The 22,496-nt window shown below is 40.8% G+C and overlaps 1 protein-coding gene across 2 annotated transcripts; it reads right to left on the reverse strand.

The window, feature by feature from the left end:
- Positions 1 to 5,333: 5,333 nt before the first annotated feature.
- Positions 5,334 to 22,258, reverse strand: LOC311241692 (uncharacterized protein). 2 transcript variants are annotated; one of them, XM_084330572.1, is made up of 3 exons: positions 22,089 to 22,258; positions 15,136 to 15,220; positions 5,334 to 10,265 (listed from the first exon to the last, which is right to left on the reverse strand). In XM_084330572.1, the coding sequence occupies exon 3, from the start codon at positions 10,168 to 10,170 to the stop codon at positions 9,070 to 9,072; it is 1,101 nt and encodes a 366-aa protein (XP_084186698.1). In that variant the 5' UTR covers positions 10,171 to 10,265; positions 15,136 to 15,220; positions 22,089 to 22,258; the 3' UTR covers positions 5,334 to 9,069. The 2 variants fall into 2 exon arrangements, with proteins under 2 accessions (XP_084186698.1, XP_084186699.1); XM_084330573.1 differs by lacking the exon at positions 15,136 to 15,220.
- Between the last annotated feature and the right edge of the window lie 238 nt (positions 22,259 to 22,496).

Raw genomic sequence — 22,496 nt, forward strand, 5'->3', positions numbered from 1 at the left:
TCTTCAGAGGCTCCTGCTGCAAATTGGTAATGACTGTACCAGAATGTTTGATAGGACATTGATTGAAAATTATTGTCTCAAATTTGACAATTGATGGCTTATTTTGAAGGTATGAATCTGTAATTTTACATTATGTAACAAAAAAAAAGAGAATATTCTGAGAAGGTGGAGCTAGAAACTCTAGACCTCAGGGGGTTAAGGTCCTTCTCCTTACATACAAAGCTCTAAATGGACAGGGACCTAGCTACATCGCCAACACTCTAATAAATTACACACCAGCAAGAACACTGCGATCATCAGCTGCTGGACTACTAGAGGCTCCCAGAAGCAGTCAAAAGAGGATCGGTAATGCAGCCTTTATCAACTATGCCCCAAAACTATGGAACAAACTACCCCAAAACATCAGGGAAGCCAACTCGCTAGACATCTTTAAAAGACAGCTTAAAACCTATCTCTTTGCTCAGGCATTTCACTGATAGATATCTGCTACCACCTAGTGGCAAGAGGAAACATCAGGGATATCCTGACACAACTTGTATTTACCTGCACTATTCTTACCCTGCCTACTCTTATACACTGCCTATCAAATTCATGTGTCGGTTATTGCACTTTTTACTTCTTACTGATGACTATTTTTAAACTGAATCATTTTAAACTATTTTTATTATTTGCTAGATCCAAATGTGAAACACTGATTAATTGTATTACTGAATAGAGAGCCTATTAGGATGCTAGATCCTAATGTGAAACACAGTGATTTACCATACCTTGCTATGCTCGCTCATGCCTGTATTTTTTATGTCCGTTCTATTTTATAATTTTTAGACTATTTTTAAACTGAATCATTTTAAACTATTTTTATTATTTGTGTTACTGAAAACTGTAAGCGGAGAGCCTATTGGGATGCTAGATCCTAATGTGAAACACTGTGATTTGCCATACCTTGCTACCTGTCTATCTTTTTTATGCCCGCTTATGCCTGTATTTTTTACTGTTGTGAAGCACTTTGAACTGCAACCTCTGTATGAAAAGTGCTATACAAATAAAGTTATTATTATTATTATTATTATTATTATTATTATTATTATCTTTGTTAAAGTTGTTTGCTAAGGTAGAAACTAACTGCGTTCTGATTTACTTCCGTACGCAGCTGGAGGCTATTGGAGTGTTTAGGTGAAAATAGGGTTGTAGCTCGTTGTCTACCTTACTACGATAGGAAAGATTCCGATACAATAAAGCGAGTCTTCATCACAAATCATATTCTCAAAATAATCTGACGGGCAGATATTATTGCTGGCGGACCTATTTCGGCCTGCGAGCCGCCTATTGCCGACCACTGAACTAGGATATCTGTTGGGTAACGTGCGTTTAGACAAAACTATGGGACAGACCACACAGGCTATTTCCATATTAGGTTATTACTTCACATAAAAGATCATGTCTAAATGAAATGTACAAAACAAAAAATATCGATGTAGGCCTATATATGCATTTATTTATGTATTTATTCATAACGTTACCCTGGTATAGATCCCTGCTTGGCTTTTACTCTGAAAAATGTAGTTGTCACATGGTTCAGTTTTTCATTCTTCAAATCAAAACAAAATAAGGAAATAAGGAATGCGCAAAAACCAATAATTTACCCATTATTTACTCCTTTTCTTTTCTTTGATTCTGACACCAAAATACGAAAAACAGCTTTTGGTTTAAAAACGGAAATAGGAAAACACCTCGTATTAATTTTTTTTTTTTTTTTATGAAGAACGAACTATCAAAACGAACGGACCTGTTTCCCTCGTCTGCCATGACTGCATTCTGTCTCATTTATGGCACAACCAGCGGCACACCGTGACCAGGCCTGTGGCTTCTCTGAAAATAACAAACCAGACGGACATCCGTTGCTTATTACACAGTGCAACAAAATATCATGTTTTTATTTATTTGGGGAGAAGTGTCCGACAGTGGGACGTCAGCATTAGAACCTGTGCCAGAGGTAGTGAGCGCTGCTGAACCAGGAGCCAGGAGTGTGAAGGTCTACAAGGTCTACATAGACTCACACCGGCCTGCTGGAGTGTAGACTGGCAGACAGTCAAAGATCAAAAGTAGAAGCACTTCATACGGCATTAGAATCCCTTCATCAAGTAGTACGGAATCTGTAACGATGATCCGTATCTAATTGTTTATTTATCAAACCTTAGTGTGAAGTACTTTAACCCTTTCACTACCACACTACAGGTTAACCCCATTCACTCACAAAGGGTTAACCTTCTGCAGTGTGGTAGTGAAAGGGTTAACCTTCAGTATTGTCACAGTGAAAGGGTTAACCATTTGGTAGTGTGGTAGTGAAAGGTTAACCTTCTGTAGTGTGGTAGTGAAGGGGTTAACCTTCTGTAGTGTGGTAGTGAAAGGGTCAACCGCCTCTCACCTGTAATAACTAACCTGGGCATAAAAATGTGACCCCCACCTGACCTTTGACTCTCACATTAAGCACCTGTGCAAAACCTCATTCTTCCACCTCAACACTCAAACACACTCCAACCCAAACACAGGACACACCTCTGCACCATGGGTGACCAGGCCTTCTGCTCAGCTGCTCCTCGGCTGTGGAATGCCCTCCCCGACCATCTGAGAGCACCACAGTCCGTTGAGCTTTTTAAAAGGGGCCTAATTTCTTTAATTTTTAACAAGGCATTTGCCTGAATTATTATTTTACTTTTATTTTTACTTCTATTCATTTTATAATTATTATTATTTTTATGTTCTTCCATTTCATTGGTTGTTTTATTCATTTTAATTGTTTTTATTCATTTAACTTTTTATCATTATCTCCTGTAGCACTTTGAGATTTTCACAAATATAAAGTGCGGTACAAATTGTATTTATTATTATTATTATTATCTCACTGTGGAGAATACAGAGCGTTTGTTTCTCCAGTGGGTCGAAAGTCTGTCTCTGGTCTGCATCCCCTTAACAATTGTGTGTATTGAGCCGTACTGTATTGTACCCATTCTGCAATCTGTTCATAAAATTTTCAATCAATCAATCAATCAATCAATCAATCAATCAATCAATCAATCAATGTTGTTACTCCAGTGTGTAGTTACTCCAGTGTGTAGTATTCCAGTGTGTAGTTACTCCAGTGTGTAGTTACTCCAGTGTGTAGTTACTCCAGTGTGTTGCTCCAACACAGTGATAGGCCGAATCACCTACAGGAGAGAGGTTGACAACCTGGCAAAGTGGTGCCAGGAGAACAACCTCTCCCCAAATGTGGAAAAAACAGAGAAACTGGTCATAGACTACAGGAGAGGGGGAGAGAAGCTGGTCATAGACTACAGGAGAGGAGGAGAGAAGCTGGTCATAGACTACAGGAGAGGGGGAGAGAAGCTGGTCATAGACTACAGGAGAGGGAGAGAGAAGCTGGTCATAGACTACAGGAGAGGGGGAGAGAAGCTGGTCATAGACTACAGGAGAGGGGGAGAGAAGCTGGTCATAGACTACAGGAGAGGGGGAGAGAAGCTGGTCATAGACTACAGGAGAGGGGGAGAGAAGCTGGTCATAGACTACAGGAGAGGGGGAGAGAAGCTGGTCATAGACTACAGGAGAGGAGGAGAGAAGCTGGTCATAGACTACAGGAGAGGGGGAGAGAAGCTGGTCATAGACTACAGGAGAGGAGGAGAGAAGCTGGTCATAGACTACAGGAGAGGAGGAGAGAAGCTGGTCATAGACTACAGGAGAGGGGGAGAGAAGCTGGTCATAGACTACAGGAGAGGGGGAGAGAAGCTGGTCATAGACTACAGGAGAGGGGGAGAGAAGCTGGTCATAGACTACAGGAGAGGGGGAGAGAAGCTGGTCATAGACTACAGGAGAGGAGGAGAGAAGCTGGTCATAGACTACAGGAGAGGGGGAGAGAAGCTGGTCATAGACTACAGGAGAGGAGGAGAGAAGCTGGACCCCATCACCATCGACGGGGCTGCAGTGGAGAGTCAGCAGCTTTAAGTTCCTCTGTGTCCACATCACAGACAAACTCACCTGGGACGTCCACATAATAATGTGGTAAAGAAGGCCCAACAACGCCTCTACCATCTCAGGAGGCTGAAGAAGTTCGGCATGACACCCAAGATCTTGAAGGTGTTCTACAGAGGGACAACAGAGAGTCGTGAGGACAGCACTAAAGATCTGTGGATGTGAGCTTCCCCCCGTCCAGGACAATATGAGAGCCGGTGCATTAAAAAAGCCCGGAAAATTATCAAGGACCTTAATCACCCGAACCATGGACTGTTCCAGCTGATGCGGTCTGGAAAGCACTACCGCAGCCACACAGCCAGAACCAACCGGCTGAAGAACAGCTTCTTCCCCCAAGCCATCAGACTTGTCAACAGAGCCCATTGACGCGCTCATCTTTATTTTATTATTATTATTAATATTCTATGCTAATTTTATTGGAAGCTGCGATGGTCAAGGGACCACAACAAATAGTTTCACTCTTTCTTTGCTGTAAGGTACTGGAAATACGTGACAATAAACAAATCTGAATCTGACACGCTGTTGCTCTCGTTCACGTCTGTGTAATGAATGAGAAGCAGGCAGCACGCTCCCCCTATAGGTAGTTCCTAGCAAGGCAAGTATAATCAAGACCCTATCATTGATCACTTCTCAGACCCAAGTGTCACGTACGTGGGTTGTTCATTATCACCATATTTTTAACACCATGTAAACATCAGGTTAGTGTAGTATTTGTTATGTTGTCTGTATGTGAAGTGTGTCATCTTGTATTCATTCCTTTTTCTTTCTCCCATTCCCAGATGCCACTCGTCTCACTGCACCTGCGGGCAGTCAGCCTGGGACGAGTGGTTAAAGGCTGGAAAGTGACACACATCCGGGCGCCTCATTGAATCACTGCCACCGACCAGAGTGGAGTGTGGAGGTGGCCGCTATTTGCCACTATTGAGTGGATACTTTTGTAGCCTAATTGTAAAAGCCATTTACCAATCTGTTAATAAAAGTTTCATTCAATCAATCACAGTGCAGATTGAATGAAAATTGTATTAACAGATTGCAGAATGGGTACAATACAGTACGGCTCAATACACACAATTGTTAAGGGGATGCAGACCAGAGAAAGACTTTCGTCTTGTTTACATCAGGGTCCCCCATTTTCAATTCATAATGAATTTTAAGTAAGGGTGCAACTTGCTCCATGCAATCCATTCTTTGTGGATTTAGCCCTTAATGTATCGCGTAATTTCAACGTGGAATATCAAAATAAAAGCACACGTTGTTGAACATGATCATCCATATTTATTAGGAAATGAAATTACAGCACTATGTTATCAATGAAAGTAATGAATATCAACAAAAGCAACATAATTGTTTCTGTATACACATTTATAAAACGAGGCCTATTTAGCCAAAATATGGTGCCAGAAACATAAAAAGAATTAAGAAAATTCATTCACATGTGCGTTTCAAAAAAAGAAGAAATAAATACGTAATGGGAAGGGTGTGCTTGTACAGTTGAACAGTTCCAAGATACGCTGCAACAGATTTTCTAAAAATTATCATTGTTGCACTTAGATGAAGACTTTCATACAAAGTAGGTTAAAAGGTAATACTTAATTTTCATACTTCTGAGTTAGTTACTTCTAAGAGATCAATTCACACCATCCCACTTATCTTGACGCTTACAATTCATCCATATTAAATGGTCGATGGTAAATGGTTGCATTTATATAGCGATCTTATCCAAATCGCTTTACAATTTGTTCCTCACATTTTTACCCATTCACACACAGATGGCGGAGGCAACCATGCAAGGTGCCAACCTGCTCATCGGGAGCAATTAGGGGTTAAGTGTCTTGCTCAAGGACATTTCGACACGCTGCCCGGGAGGAGCGGGAATCAAACCTGGAACCTCAGGATTACCAGACGACAGCTCTACCTCCCGAGCCAATATTATTAGCATATCATACATTCTAATGAGAATGTTTCAGTTTGGATCAATTCACTTTTTAATTTAAGATGTAGATTTTATTTCAAATATTGTACAAGTTCCATCATGAAAAGGTTTTGCTATCCAACCTAATGACAAGTAAATGTGAATGGATGTTCTATCATCATAAACTAAACAACTTGTTTTGATTTTTAATTGATTGAATTTAAAGTGAATTGATTCCAACCCTATACCGTTCTGATAGAAAAACCACTAAAGATGATAAATTCATATAAAGGAACATACATTACTTTAAAAGAATACCAATGAAGACAATACATGGAACATTACTCTAAAATAAACACTTCTTGTGTAGTACTAGGAATGTTGACAATGTGTGTGACATTAGATAAGAAAAATCACTAGTATCCACAATAAATATAAAAATCCATACAAGAAGCAGTTTCCCCTCCAGTGTGTACAAAGTGTTTGTTAACCATCTTGGCTTTTGGCTGGTCACCCCATACTGAGGTCAGAAAGTTCCTATGATCCCAGTATTTAAAACACCAGAACAATGTGGTGTTATATTTTATATTTATTAACTTGACCTTCTCTCCCCAGCAACCTCCTGCAAAGCCTCACCGTCCCTCGTCTTTCTACCTTTTTACCCTACCCTCCAATCTCCCCCAATCCCATTCAATCTTGTTTGCTGCAGCTCAAATGTATCCCCTTGCCCCACTTTGCCTTTTATGTCTTTGTCCGTGTTTGTCTATGTTTGTTTTTGTTTTGCTGCCATTTTGGCCAGGGCCCTATTCCCCGTACCTGGCTAACTGAGTTAGCCGGATCATTTTCAGCATAGCTTGACTTAAGCCAGACATTTCCGTTCCCCGACGTTGGATTTTCTAAGTCGCTATGGCAACAGATCGAAAAGTTTGAACCTACTCCAGAGCAGGTTTAGTTGAGTTAGCTGGATATAAGCTGGCCACTCCCTCGGAACAAAATGGCAGCTCCCTTCCTCAGAGATTGATTGATTGATTGATTGGACACTTTATTAACAGATTGCAGAATGGGGTACAATACAGTACGGCCCAATACACACAATTGTTAAGGGGATGCAGACCCAGAGAAAGACTTTCGTCTTGTTTACATCAGGGTCCCCCATTTTCAATTCATAATGACATTTATGACATACAGATACAGATATATATCATGACATTTATGACATACATGACATACAGATATACAATACTGTTACATTTGTGACATACAAGATATGCAAATATACAGTACTGTTAAACAGAGATCCTAACAGAAAATATATATACAAGGGGGAGGAAACTGTACATTGGGAGGGGGTGGGTGGGTGGGAGGGGGTGTTTGGACATTTACGGGGGCCAGTTTCTAATTGCAGCCTCCCGTAGGTGCTCTTTGATCCCATTATACCATTCTGAATAATGTTTTCGCGAGATGATTTCCAGAATGTATTGATTTCATAGAACGTGTGAAATAGGCCTATAATTAAAAACAATTAAAATACATTAAACTGGTAAAAGAAATGCTTTTGAAATGTAAAAGAATAGACCTAGATCGCTGCCCACCTCCGATGCCGACTAGATATCAATTGAGGGGGAATACGCACAGCTATACCTACCTATTCGAAAAAACATTATCTGCACTGACTTATATAAAAAATAAGTACAGATCGCGTCTGAATGAATGTGGAGGATGATCTCCGAGTCGCTGTCTCCTAAATTAAACCCAGACTATATGCCCATCCATCTCATTAGGTGAGTTGAACATTATAGCCTTCTAAATGAAACACGCTATATGTATTCATTTTATGGTTGTTTGATTATTGTGTTATTTTGTGTAGTTATTGTGCATGTTAAAAGCCTCCAATGCATATGTGTGTGTGTGAACGTTTGCATGTTTCAACCACCTCTATATAATAGTGGGGGTCGCGGCTCTCTGACACGTTATTTCAAGGGTCGCGGCCTGAAAACGTTAGGAACAATGTATTTATTATATTACATGATATACCTAAGAGCATACAGTACAGATATCCTCATAAGTATCTATTAATTCGTATCAATTAGATATACTCTTTATCTTTGGGCTTGTTTGTATCTACTTATTCTGAGAGAGTTTAACTAATTATTTTCGCTAGCAAGATCTCATTCGATTATTCATCCATTAAGCCTATTGCCAGCAAGTACATTTATATAAATATAATCTGATTGATTGGGGTAAAGAGGGACTTAAAATGTGCCTATAGATTATGCATTTAACTTGTCGGCGAGGCTATTGAGCCGTACTGTATTGTACCCATTCTGCAATCTTGTTAATAAAGTTGTAAATTAATCAATCAATCAATGCCGTTAGAAAATCAGGATTTCTGGGATCGACACCTGCCGTCTTTTCAGCTGAGACGGCCGCGCGCACTTATCCTGAGTATCAAGTCTGGTTCGAGTTAACGAGACTGAATCAGCGTTCGAGGAACAAGGAAAGCCCGGATTCAAACATCGGGTTAATTTAATCTGGATAATGGGACTTTTGATCGACTTAGTTGAACCAGGTACGGGGAATCGGGCCCAGGTCTTGCTCAAAAAAGAGATCATTGATCTCAAGTGACTACCTGGTAAAATAAAGGTTAAATAAATGTGTGTTCACTCTTATACCATGACATATTGTCCCGGGAACATCCACACCGTCTGTCTCACTCAGAGCGACAGAAACACAACTGTTGTTGTCAATGAAAACCGTGTCTATGCTAGTACTGCTTCTCTCTCAGAGGCTTCTGTGCAGGTCAAAAGCTCTTGGTAGTAGTTTTTCATTTCAAAAGAACGGCCAAATATTACTACCACTATTATTGTTATGATTGTTGATGGACTGATAGCTGTAATGGCATACTGAAGCGTTTTCCAGTGGTCACAGTAGTAGACCTTCTTCCCTGTGTGTATTCTCAGTTTGGATGGTTTTAAATTCCTGCTACATTAGTTAAAATGGTACCTATTTTTCATGTGAAGTTTTCCCCACAGTGGTATAGTTTCTCTCCTGTGTGAATGACGTTGATATCATTTCAGGAGCATCATTATGAGTGTAACTCTTCTAATATTGGTCACAGCAGTATGGTTTATCTTCTAGGAATGTGCAGGTGAATTGACAGGTTTGACATTTCCCTGGATCTTCTCTCCCAAGTGAATTTTCTCATGTTTACTCAAATATGCTAATGTTCTGAATCTCTTATCACACAGACCACAATGATGTGGCTTCTCTCCTGTGTGAATTATCTGGTGTGATTTCAGATGATCAAGTCGACTAAAGCTAGTCTCACACTGGTGACAGAAGTATGGCTTCTGTCCTGTGTGAATTATCTGGTGTGATTTCAGACTAGACAGTTGACTAAAGCTCTTCTCACACTGGTCACAGGAGTAGGGCTTCTCTCCTGTGTGAATTCTCTGGTGTGTTTTCAGACTAGACAGTTGACTAAAGCTCTTTCCACACTGGTCACAGGAGCAGGGCTTCCATCCTGTGTGAATCATCTGGTGCGTTTTCAGATCACGTGGCTGACGAAAGCTCTTCTCACACTGGTCACAGGAGTAGGGCTTCTCTCCTGTGTGAAACCTCATCTGGTGTCCTTTCAGAGTATTTTGATGTCTAAAGTTCATCCCACACTGGTCACAGAAGTAGGGCTTCTCTCCTGTGTGAATTCTCTGGTGTGTTTTCAGATGAGACAGTTGACTAAAGCTCTTCTCACACTGGTCACAGGAGTAGGGCTTCTCTCCTGTGTGAATTCTCTGGTGTGTTTTCAGACTAGACAGTTGTCTAAAGCTCTCTCCACACTGGTCACAGGAGTAGGGCTTCTCTCCTGTGTGAATCATCTGGTGTGTTTTCAGACGAAACAGTTGACTAAAGCTGTTCCCACACTGGTCACAGGAGTAGGGCTTCTCTCCTGTGTGAATCATCTGGTGTGATTTCAGATGATGCAGTCGACTAAAGCTCTTCTCACACTGGTCACAGGAGTAGGGCTTCTCTCCTGTGTGAAACGTCATCTGGTGTCCTTTCAGAGTATTTTGATGTCTAAAGTTCATCCCACACTGGTCACAGGAGTAGGGCTTCTCTCCTGTGTGAATTCTCTGGTGTGTTTTCAGATGAGACAGTCGACTAAAGCTGTTCCCACACTGATCACAGGAATAGAGTTTCTTTCCTGTGTGAATGCGCTGGTGTTTATTGAGATTCATCTTTGAACTGAAGTTTTTTCCACACTGGTCACAGCAGAGACCTTTTCTTCCATCCAAGCCTCTTGGTTTCGTCCCAGGCCTGACAGGACAGCTATCTGGATGGAGATAGTGATGGAGAAGAGTGTCAGAGGAAGGAGATTTGGTGATTTTATTCAGCTTAATTTCCATGTAAGAGGTTTATAATGGTATGTAGCTGGGTTTTATAGTTTAAAAACAGTGTAGTCCAGAGTCGTCTACAGTTCTAGAGTCAACGCCCACTTTGAAGTCCCCAACACCAACCAACAGAGAGGGGTTCTGACCACGGAGCGCACGCAGGACTCACCACTCACTGTGACAACGGCAGAGGTACGTACGGTTCTGAGCAGAACAAACCCACGGAAGGCAGCCGGCCCAGACAACATCCCCGGCCGTGCCCTCAGGGTCTGTTCCTCAGAGCTGGCTGACGTACTTGCTGACATTTACAACTTGTCACTAGCACAAGCTATTGTGCCCACCTGCTTCAAGACCACCACCCTCGTGCCCCTGCCAAAGAAAAACACTGTAACCTGTCTCAATGACTATCGTCCTGTTGCACTCACCCCAATAGTGATGAAGTGTTTTGAGAGGATAGTCATGTTGCACATCAAGGAGACCATCCCAGACACACTGGACCCTCTGCAGTTTGTGTACCGTCAGAACCGGTCCACTGAGGATTAGGGCTGCGCGGTTTTGGGAAATAATCTAATTGCGACAGATATTGCAATTGCGATAAAATATTCGCAAAATTATTATATATTTCTTTTTTAAAGCAGCCCAAAATGTTTCTTTTTACCTGGGAATTGATACCGGTACCCAACGGTACCTTTTTTTCTGTACTTTACTCTCTCTCTCTGAAGTCTAAACTTCACAACACACAATCTAAAATGCCTCCCTACAACAACTTTTTTAACGTTTAAATATCAACATTATCTGTCAATCCTCAGTAAATACTATCAAACTCCTCTGATGTCATCTGGTCTTTCAGAAGACCAGGTGTGTGTGTGTGTGTGTGTGTGTGTGAGTGAGTGAGTGAGTGAGTGAGTGAGTGAGTGAGTGAGTGAGTGAGTGAGTGAGTGAGTGAGTGAGTGAGTGAGTGAGTGAGTGAGACACACACAGAAAGAATCCCAGCATCGAAGGCTGAGAAAATGCCACCCAAAATTCTCAGCAACTTCTACAGAAGTACGATTGAGAGTGTCCTTACCAGCTCAATCACGGTCTGGTATGGAAATGCACTGCTAAGGACAGGAAGGCACTCCAGCGAGTGATTAAAACTGCTCAGTACATCTCTGAAGCAGCCTTCCCCTCACTACAGGACATTTACTCTACCAGGGCCACCAGGAGAGCACATAACATAATTAAGGACAGTACACACCCCCAGCACAGACTCATCAACCTCCTGCCATCTGCTGAAATCCAGGACTAAACTGTGATCCCCCGATCCCCCCCCCCCCCCCCCCCCCCCACACACACTTTTAATTTTGTGCCAGGCAGACACTCTGACCCGACTGCTGCTGTGACCTCACTGTCACCCTTCCCCCAAACTGTCAATCACTAAAGACACTTTTAACTGCTGCTGTGACCCATTGTCCCCTCCATATTTATATTTGTAAACACTACTGGATCCTACACTGTGAATCGGAACGTGCAATAACGTCAATGTTACTCACTTGTGCCTTGTATATATCTTAAACCTTTTTCTTTTTTTGTATATACAAAATATATATGTTTACCTTATTTTTTGCAATCACTTGTATTTAAATAAAAATTATTTAAGTATTGTGTGATTTTGTGTGAAGGGCGCACTAGCAAAGTAGGATTTGCATTGTACAGCAAACTGTCTGTTCTTGACTCTTTAAGCTCGGGTACAAAATTTATTTCAGATTATTCTGATTATTAATCTGATATTCAATATACATTATTCGTTAATTTCCTATTCCCAGTTTCACCCTCACCATAGACAACTCCTTGGTTTCCCCTTCCCCCCAGGTCAAGAGTCTGGGTGTCGTCCTCGACAGCACCCTATCATTCCATTCCCACATCAATAACATCATCCGGTCTGCCTACTTCCACCTTTGCAACATCAACCGCCTCCGCCCTTCACTCACTCCCAACAGCGCCGCAATCCTGGTCCACTCCCTCGTCATTTCCCACTTAGATTACTGCAACTCCCTTCTCTTTGGTTGCGGGTCTCATTTCCGCCTAAGCGCAGCTCCAGCTATAATAACTATGGCTCCAGCAGCTAGCACCGCTCAGTTCATATCGATACTCTTATTTTGAAAATCCGTGGTGTCGTGACTCATATCCGCTCTACAGCACACAGCAGTACTCGTCTCGCAGTAGCAGCAGTAGCGTCTGGAACACGCACATTGCAACATAGGCTAGTGTGCTTATTTCGCGACCCAAAACAAATCCCTGCTGTTTTATTCCGCAACGGGTCAAATGCATATAACATGCTTTTCAATCCTCGCCATTCCTTTATGACCACGTCGTGTTTAAGACCGGAATTAACATTAACGTTAGCATAAGCTAACAACAAGCTAAAGCCCTGTTCAGAGCGATAGAGAACAGCAGAGTGGGGACTGGGAAGGAAGGGGGGGGGCATTCTCCCTTCTGTGTGTGTGTGTGTGTGCGTTTGAAAAGATATGATAAAGTCAGATGAGTATATTATATTGATAGTAAATGTACTGAGGGTAGACAGATGATGTTGATATTTAAACATAAAAAATACAATACATAATAAATGTATGCATGATCATCATGCAACATAAAACAATTGCAGGAACGGTTTGGGAGAGGAAGGGGTTTTAGGTTGTGTGTTCCAAAAAAAATGTACTTAAAGTTTAAAGCTCAATATATCAAAACGTGGCAATTTAGGAGGTCTATTTGTATTAAAAACCATAAATAGTTTTTCATTTAAATGTCTGGAAGAGATAAAAAAATATTCAAATTATATTTGTTACCTTTTGAGTTGATCTAAATGGGTCTCATTCCCGAAAAATGTTCAAAGTTATATTCTGGAAGACTTATCTTGGAACCACTGAGACATAATCTATGACAAGTACACTCTGAGTCCTGAACGTGGCTGAAACGGTCGCAGAAATGATATGATCTGATATCTGCTTGGAGAATGGCATTCTGTCGTAAACTCCAACGCGCGTTCCCGTTCAGGTCATTTGCATACAAACCACGCCCCCGACAGTCCTTATAAAGCAACTGGTGACGCAGCTGTGTGAAATGGAATGGCGGAAGTGCTTTGAGAGCCGCGTGATTACGAAACCTAGCGTCAGTCAGTGCCAATCAGAGAGCGCCTCCGAGAAATGCGGCTAGGTTTCATAATCACGCTTGCGCCCATCAAAAAGATTAGATTAATGTATTGGCATCATATACAGCTTGCGGTACACACCTGCCGCAGCGCGCGCGCACACACACACACACGCGCGCGCGCAGTACTGTATATGAATGAATGACATATAATATATATAGCCTACGGGCCGGCGGGCGTAATGAATGAACGCAGTATGGCTTATTATTCCATAATTAAGCCTATAGGCTACTGTTCATTCGTAGGCGCACACAAGACTTGTTATGGAATATTAATGCAGTCTATTTCCACCGATTAGCTTTAGTTCTTATTTATTTATCCACTGTCATTTCAGTGTTGGTGTGTATAGGCTATATAGTGTATTTCAATATATGTTTAATTGATTAATGATATATTCGAAGGAATGCAGGTTTATAGCTATATCAACCCCCTCCAATGTACAGTAAATGACCAAGTATGGTTGTCAATATTCCAATGTACAGTTTTGCTTGTACAGTGTAAGTCTACCACCCCTCCTACCCAACCTCCTCCAACAGTTTCTACGTCAAATGTACTCTCTTTTCTGGACTCTTTTTGTATCACAAACAGTACTGTATTTGCAAATCTGGTATGTCATAAATGTATAGATGTAGCAGTACTGACTATCTGTGTCGTGTGTCATATATGTTATGATGAATTGAAAATGGGGGACCCTGATGTAAACAAGACGAAATTCTTTCTCTGGTCTGCATCCCCTTATGTAATTGAGCTGTACTGTACTGTACCCATTCTGCAATCTGTTAAGTTTTCAATCAATCAAACAAAGGTCTGTCCCATTGTATACCAATCAATGGGATACATTGCATGTTGACCTGCATTCTTTCAAATGTATATAATTAATCATTAAAACAGATGTGTAACAAATAAGAAATGCAAATTCCACAGAAGGCATTCAATTATTATTATTTTCAATCATTTCACAATAATTGCATAATTGTGTTTGAATATCTGAGTAATTAAAGTAATTATACTTTTGTCCAAAATAGCTGGTTCAGATATGGTTAAGCAGCTGCCCTGTGATCAGATGAATCCATATTATTTATTTTTCCGACATCAAATGCGTAATTTCTTATCGTACAAATATTGTCATATTTATTTTAATTATGATCAAGTAATTAATTCCAAGGAGGCCTGTAGCGTTAACATGAAGGAATCACTATGAGAACACAGTCTGTCAAGTTATAATAACATTTTAAATTAGTCAATCAATCATGAGATTTGATCGTGGGCTGAGAGCATATTTAAGTGTGCTCCTCAGCACTCTTAGATCTGCTCTCAAATAAGATCTCAGGAAAATTCTCCCACTCCCAGCCCTAATATGTCTTAAATAGGCCGAAATCTGGCTAAGACGAAATATTTTGTCGTAACTTCGTTCGAGAATGAGACCCAATGTTACTGATTGTGTTAAATGGGCTTATGATATCATCTCATATCGATTGCAGGCACCTGCATTGTATCGTATCGTGGCAGATATCGGCAAATATTGTATCGTTGTCCAAAGAATCGATATCGTATCGTGATGAAACTGGTGATTCCCACCCCTAGTTGAGTCCATACACCCAACACCAAATCCCATAATTCCTTACACGTAATGTGTCTGGCTGTGTGACGTCAACTTGTCAGCATGAAAATGACAGCCAAACATCTTTCTCCTCTGTCCCTGCCATCATTCTGTTAGAAAAACAGACACAATATTATTTGTTTATTGGCATCATCATCACATCAAAGCTTCACACACCAAAGCCATGGTATTATTATAATCACGCTAATCACATTTATTGTCCACTTAATGGCACAGTAGAGCAAATGAAACACCATCGAGCTTCAACCAGTATGAATATTACTAGTATGACATGTACCAAAATGTACACATCAAAATAAAACAAATAAAGAACTGGGAACTCATCCTACGGATTATTTAATTATTACCACTTCACTGCACCAGATCCCCAGTGGTGCTTAGCAGTGTTAATCTTGTCAACGAAAATTATGACGAAAGATGTTCGTCAACGAAGGTTTTTTTTCATGACAACAACGAGACGTGATGTCACGTTATTAAAGAGCATGTGACGCTAACGTGACTAAATCACTATGTATCTGCACTTGCATATTTCTTATTTGATTTGTACCTATTGTAGGGCTGGGCGATATATCGAGTATACTCGATGTATCGCGGCTTGTTCTACATGAGATGTAGTAGGGGTGGACGGTATAAACGGTATACGGTATAAACGGTATTAATTTGCTCTACGGTATGGATTTTGACTATACCGTGTAACCGGTAGAGTAGCTCTAAAATAGCAATGACGTCATGTAACCACAGCGCGACTATTTCAATCGCATTTGCCCCTAAAAATAGATAGAATTAGTCATAGATAATAGATATGTGCAAACTGGAAAAAGTTATTTAGGAGGCTTCGCGCAGTGGGCGTGTCAACACGCAATTGTCATTTCATAATAAACACACAGCAAGTTTCAATTTCAGTTCCTGGCATTTTTAACCAGTGGAGAAAGGTAAGAGATGTCCCTATCGTTTTTTGATATGAATTATTCTACGTTAATAAAACATACCTGGTGATCAACTACAGTTTGCTGTAAACATTATGATATGCGTGTAGTGTTATGATAACGACGGCTGCAGCGGGAGCCGGGAGGACGGCGGCAGCAGTGGATTTGCGAATAGCATGCAGCTGCAGACAGGGACCGAAACTAAAGCCCGCCGCCCGCCAGGGGCGGGCTGTTTTTACCTTTGGCGCATGACACTTAGAGGGCTGCCCGCCGTGTGGCGTGTAGACGTGTAGTTCATAACTTCATAACGATACTCTTGTGCGAGTACAGATTATAGCCGCTCGTCTTTTTTTTCTCCGCCGCGAGATCGTTAAAAAACTACAAGTCCCACATCGCACTAGGTCCAATCACAGTAGAGTGACGTGACTGGTTTCATGAGAAAAAAAGCAAATGACCAATCGGAAGCTATCATTCATTTGGCTTGTTTACTTCCATCTGCTCTAGTCTATATCGGACCTCCAAGAGTCTAACGTTACTGTTTAAACAATGACCCAGTCAACTATTCACTTTTAGTTTAATACATGACGAGGCATTGTCTACCGGTATCTAGCTGGCTAGCTACTGATAGCTGCTGATATCAACAAATGCTCCAGCAATAGTCTACTCGAGTGCATAATACCTCCGGTCCCTCGTTAGCTAGCTTAGCTAGCTCACGTTGATCCATATGTCCCAGTCAACTAAATTGTCTTAACGTTATCTACCGGGCTAGCAGTAGCTACAGATAGCTCCTGATATCAATGTCTTATAACATTGATTGAATGCGTATTCTAGCTGAGGGCATGTTGAATGTGATTTGACAAAAGAACGGTAACGTTATAAATAGGTCCAGCTGCATCGCCGGAGAATCCTTGCATGCTGAATGTAGGGTCTAGCTGAATATAGGGTCTAGCTGCAGGGCCGGAGAATCCTTGCTCGAGCTGGAGGCTACTCAAGTATACACACAGACAGTGGAGCTGTTTGCAGATAGCAAGCATTTTGACTTATTGCGTGGTGGCGATGTCTCGCAGATAATACAACTACAAGTATGATTATATAATATATATTTTATTAAAAAAAAAAAAATTATATAAAATATATATATATATTTTTTTTTAATCAAAAAAATTTTGGCAGGTAAGAAATATGCTTGGCGGGTAGACTCTTCCCATCTACCCGCCACTGGCCGGTGAGTCAAAAAGTTAATTTCTCTCCCTGGCTGCAGAGCCGCAGAGCCAGCGGCGCTTTCAGGTCAGGTCCGCTCAACAGCGCCCCTATATATATAAATATAATGACTTTATACGCAAAAGTAGCCTAGTTTTAAGTTAAAATATTATAAATCTACATGCCTTGAGGATGTCATTCTTTATATAGCCTGCCTATCAGGCAAAAAAAATTATTCGAACGGAAACACTGATACCGTGATATATACCGTTACCGTCTATGCTTCAAATTATACCGTGATATAAATTTTAGACCATACCGTCCACCCCTAAGATGTAGTATATTATTATATCGTGAACATCGAGTATATGTTGTCGAGTATATGTTGTCGCGGCTGAGATCAGGCTTTAGCGCAGAGCGGTCCTCTCATTTCATTATAGACACATGACCAGCGCGGATCTTAAATGACATGCAATTGTAATTTCATTAGACAGACCAGCGCGGACCTTCAATGACATGCAATTTAATTAACGCAAGCATTGGGCTAACGTTAGCTGCTAACCAAGTTATCCCATGACTAGGCTAAGCTAACTAGCTAGTGTTAGCTGCTAACCCTGGAAAACGCTCAAAGCGGACTCCACAACACTAGTTCCATTCGTGAGGAAAGGGGGTGGGTTATATTGACAACGCTTGACAACAGAGGTTTAAAACATAACTTCATATTTATTGGTTATTCGTTTCCTTATATCAGCATCCAGTTTCCATCTCCATGTCTTAAACTCTTCCTGTTTACATTAGAGTGTGACGTCATCGCCTACGGCAGCTTAGACGCTCAAAACGCAAACCTAAAAAAAAAACCAAGGGGGGGGGGGGGGCTGGCTCTCTTGCGCGTTCTCGCCCTCTCTCTCTCTCTCTCTCGCTCTCTCTCTACATTCAATGATTTAAAGTAGCCAAACGTTACAGTATAAATACTAACTGGATAGTTGATGATAAACATTTAATTTCATTATCTGAAATATTCTAAAATCATTAAGTCTGCTATAAGCCATTATCCCTATCCCAAATGGGGGACCCTTATGTAAACAAGACAAACTTCTTTCTCTGGTCTGCATCCCCTTAACAATTGTGTGTATTGAGCCGTACTGTATTGTACCCGTTCTGCAATCTGTTAAATAAAGTTTTCATTCATTCATGCATTCATTCCCTTTGTGTGTGATTATTATTTTCTCACAGTAGTGTGTATATACATATATATGTGTGTGTGTGTGTTTGGCTAAAGTGGATAGAAAACGCAGTACTGTGCAAAAGTCTTAGGCACCCAATAGTTTTTATATAAATTGTCTTAGATGTAAATACATTTTTTGTTAGTGTGTCAGTAGACTACTCGTAGTACATTTAAATTTTTTTCTTTTTTTTTAGCATCTTTATGGTTTAATAATGCAAACATATGTTGCAGGGACTTATTATTAGGGATGGGAATTGATAGGATTTTATCGATACGATTCCATTATCGATTCTGCTTATCGATTCGATTCCCTTATCGATACCTGATCAATTTATAATTTAAATAAATAAATTGGAAATGCAACAGAACTAAGCTGGTTAGAATAACAACATGCAACTTGACATTTCTGATTGTCATTTATTGTTGAGCCCCCATGTCAGAAAAATACAAAAACTGTAAAAAATAAAACATTAACTATAGCCTACACTTAAATAAAATAATGTATTTGAGATTCTCTTAAAATGTATTTATTTTTTTATTCTTAAACTAATTTAATCTATTGAACCGTAGTTGAATTCAACAGGTCGTTATTCCTCTGACTTCTGTCTCACACACACACAGCAACTAATTTTACCTTACCCTGAACTAAATCAATGACTAGATTCTAAAGCATTCAAGTAGTTTTCACTGCACATAGAAGTAGCCAAACAGCGGGATCATTTCGGGAGCATATGACCAAAACCTAGGCAATTTCGAGCCCTTAAGGAATCAAATAAGTCTGCCATGGCTTAAGGCTGAGCCCGAACGTTCGAACGTTCATTCGTTACGCTGACATTCGGACTTTAATTAATAGGTTCGAACGTTCGGTGAATGCGCACGGGGTTGAGGTGATGTGAATGCGAGGCGCTCGGCTCAACCAGTATGGTCTGCCGGGCTGCAGCGGGATACTATTTCTCAACCAGAGCTCTATTTTGATTGACAGGCGATTCTGCCAATTACGTCACACCGCTTGCACCCGCCTCTGCTGTTACCACCAATCGGTAAGCCTCAACAGACTTACCGTAGCTACCGGGGAGCCGTAGTTAGCTCCCCGCCGAGGAAGTAATCGGTAACAAGGTTTCCGTAGGTGAACCTGCAGAAGGATCATTAATGAATACCATCCTTTTTCGGCCACGGAGCGCGAGCTTCATGGCGGGAGGTGGTTGCGTTGGAAACAACAGCAGGCGCACGGTGGACAGACCCGTCCACCGTCTACCTCGGAACGGTGGTAGGGCGGACGGGCGGCAGGCGTGTTGGGAGCCCGGCCGTTCCGAGGTAGACGGTGGACGGGTCTGTTGAGCCGAGGCGTGCGCCTCTCCTCCCGGCTCCCCTCCCCGTCGACCAAGAGTGAATACCTGTTATTGAACGTGTAACACTAACTATATAACGTTCGGTTAATGCCACAAAACGAATGCATTTGTTTATCTAGCCCCTTACGTGACTGCAAGGGCTATTGTTTATCATACTTTGATTCAGTAGCTTGTTTATTTTCTTCTGAGTGCTTTGTTTAATTACATGTTTACATGAACAGCCACCACTGTAAACAACATGTTTTTCACCAATAGACTATGCAATGCCGCCCTCCGTAGGATCTATAATAATACAATAAAAAAAAAATTATTATTAAAAAAAAATGAAAACGTTCGTTCGATAAACCCTGGCGAACGTTCGAACCCTAAAAACAGGGTTCGGGCTCAGCCTTACCATGGCTACATGCTAACGCTAACGTTATTGTTTTGAAAAACTGGCAGCGATAAGGGAATCGAAAGTCACGGGAGGCACGCGATTCCAGGCATCGGACAATTAGGAACCGATTCCCATCCCTACTTATTATAATCATCATATTGGTGTGACTGTATGCAGCAAAGGGTTAAATCAAGCATTTTTAAGTGCTTTAGAGGAAATGTCAATATCGCGATATATATCGTGTATCGTGATATGGCCAAAAAATATCGCGATATCATTTAGAGGCCATGTAACTGCCCCCCGGCTTTGTGGTGAAATAAAGATGCGGTTATGTTTCGTACAGGTGCTTTTATTTATTTTCTCTTTTTTCTTTTGCATTTTAGCATAGCAGCACTGTAGCCTTTCTTTGGTAGTTGTCGTTGCACCGTAGTTGTACAGGTAGTGACGGTTGCATCGTTTGCTCCGTTTGCACCGTGAAAACTGTGACGGTCAAAAACACAAACATATACAATTAGTTATATTGTTCACAGTTCAATATTGTTCACAACAAAGCACCTAACGTGTTCAAACAAACATTTGAATTTAATGATATTATTGAGGGTGAACTCGTCTTCCATAATAAAGGCATTTAAGGAAAATAATGATAAATAGTAATGTTACTTGTTCGGCAGCAGGTGCCTTTGATTAGAACCTAATCAGTGAGTGCACCACTTTACATGTTTACCACACATAAATATAGACCTCTTCAACAACAGTAATAATAATAATAACAATAATACATTTTAGTGTTCGACGTACCTTATTCCGCTTTACCAAGGGGTGTTATTTACTGAAGTAAGGTCCTTATATTCTACATAATTCGCTGTCTGCTCCGTCGTTGTCTCTGAGTTACTTCCTGCCTTGGTCACAAACAGGATGCTGTGACCTTTATACTATAGGAAAGACGAGCTCTGCCCCCATGTGGACACGAAATGAAAATGCACAAGCGGCTCTGAAATATTCTTTTCTTAAATAGAAAGCTCAGTATTCTGAGCTAATAAAGAGAAGTCGATCATCTAGACCAATGTAAATTAAAGTTTACTGACAATAAAGATGATAGGCATCTTTACCCTTGGCGGTCAGTTACAGGCCATATCGCCCAGCCCTAACCTATTGTACTTTAATTATTTAAATCCTCTCTCTTAAAACATACAAGGTTATCACTTAACCCAATACGTTTTTTTAAATATTGAAAATAGAATGAAGTTGCCATATTTCAGGTTCCAAATCCTCAGTGGGACTTTTAATTATGCGTCTTTATGAATGTATTGATTTTATTTATCCCATGGTATTTGTTAAACATTGAGTCTCAGAATAAAAATGAAATCAAAGAGACTAGTGCTCAAGTTTAACGTGGGAAACAAGAATCAACATTGACCATCAGTTAGCTGGTGACTGAAACTGGGACTCTAGGTGTGAAAGAAAGGACTCTACTCTGGTGTTTCTCCAGACCTCTCTTGGCAGAGCGTGAGGTGTGGCCAGACAATAACAACCCCTTCAACTCCCATTCAATTCTAACCCACACATCTGAGAAAAGTGCATTACCAAGCAGGGCTCTTTTGCCTAGAGGTAGCTGTTTACAACATTACAGATACTTCTAAAAGTGAATCTGCTACAAGATTGTTATTAAAATCTGGTCAACGTTAGGTAAAATACTGGGCAGTTGCCTGCAATGTCATTGTGGTGGTATCTGACTGTCGTTGTACAAATACACTTACATTTAATGAAGACAAATAAACAACAGACATTCAGGCATGTTTAAATTGGTTTTCTTGGAAACACAGAAAATAAGAGAGGCTCTGCAATGCCACAAAAAACAATCTAATAAATAATTGTACTTACAGATGGTGTCCACAGTCTGATCTGTCTTCAGAAGCAGGTTTTGATCCAGATGGTTTCCAGTAGAAAGTCTTGGTCCAGTAGACAATGTGTTCTGCCACAGAGAGGCGTTCAAGTCAACCAGCAGACTATCCCGTCTTTATGGTTGAATGAGTACTTCAGTCTGGAAAACAGCCCTGTTCTTATACCAGAGAGACAATAGTTGAGCATTTAGCTGCTTGGAACTGATTGGCCAATCAGAACAACAATAGACACCTCCTCCATCAAACTGATATTTCCCCTCTGATCATCTTGGAAGACATCACTTTGTACAATCACTATGTATCTGTGCAGTATCTGCACTTGCATATTTTTTATTTGATTGTACTTTAATTATTTAAATCCCCTCTCTCTTAAAACATACTGGGTTAT

The sequence above is a fragment of the Notolepis coatsorum genome (assembly GCF_963971535.1).
Source record: "Notolepis coatsorum genome assembly, chromosome: 15".
Taxonomy (NCBI): Eukaryota; Metazoa; Chordata; class Actinopteri; order Aulopiformes; family Paralepididae; genus Notolepis; species Notolepis coatsorum.

Coding starts and splice junctions, on each gene's coding strand:
- LOC311241692 (XM_084330573.1), bottom strand. CDS start 10,170: ATGAATCTCAATAAACACCAGCGCATTCACACAGGAAAGAAACTCTAT.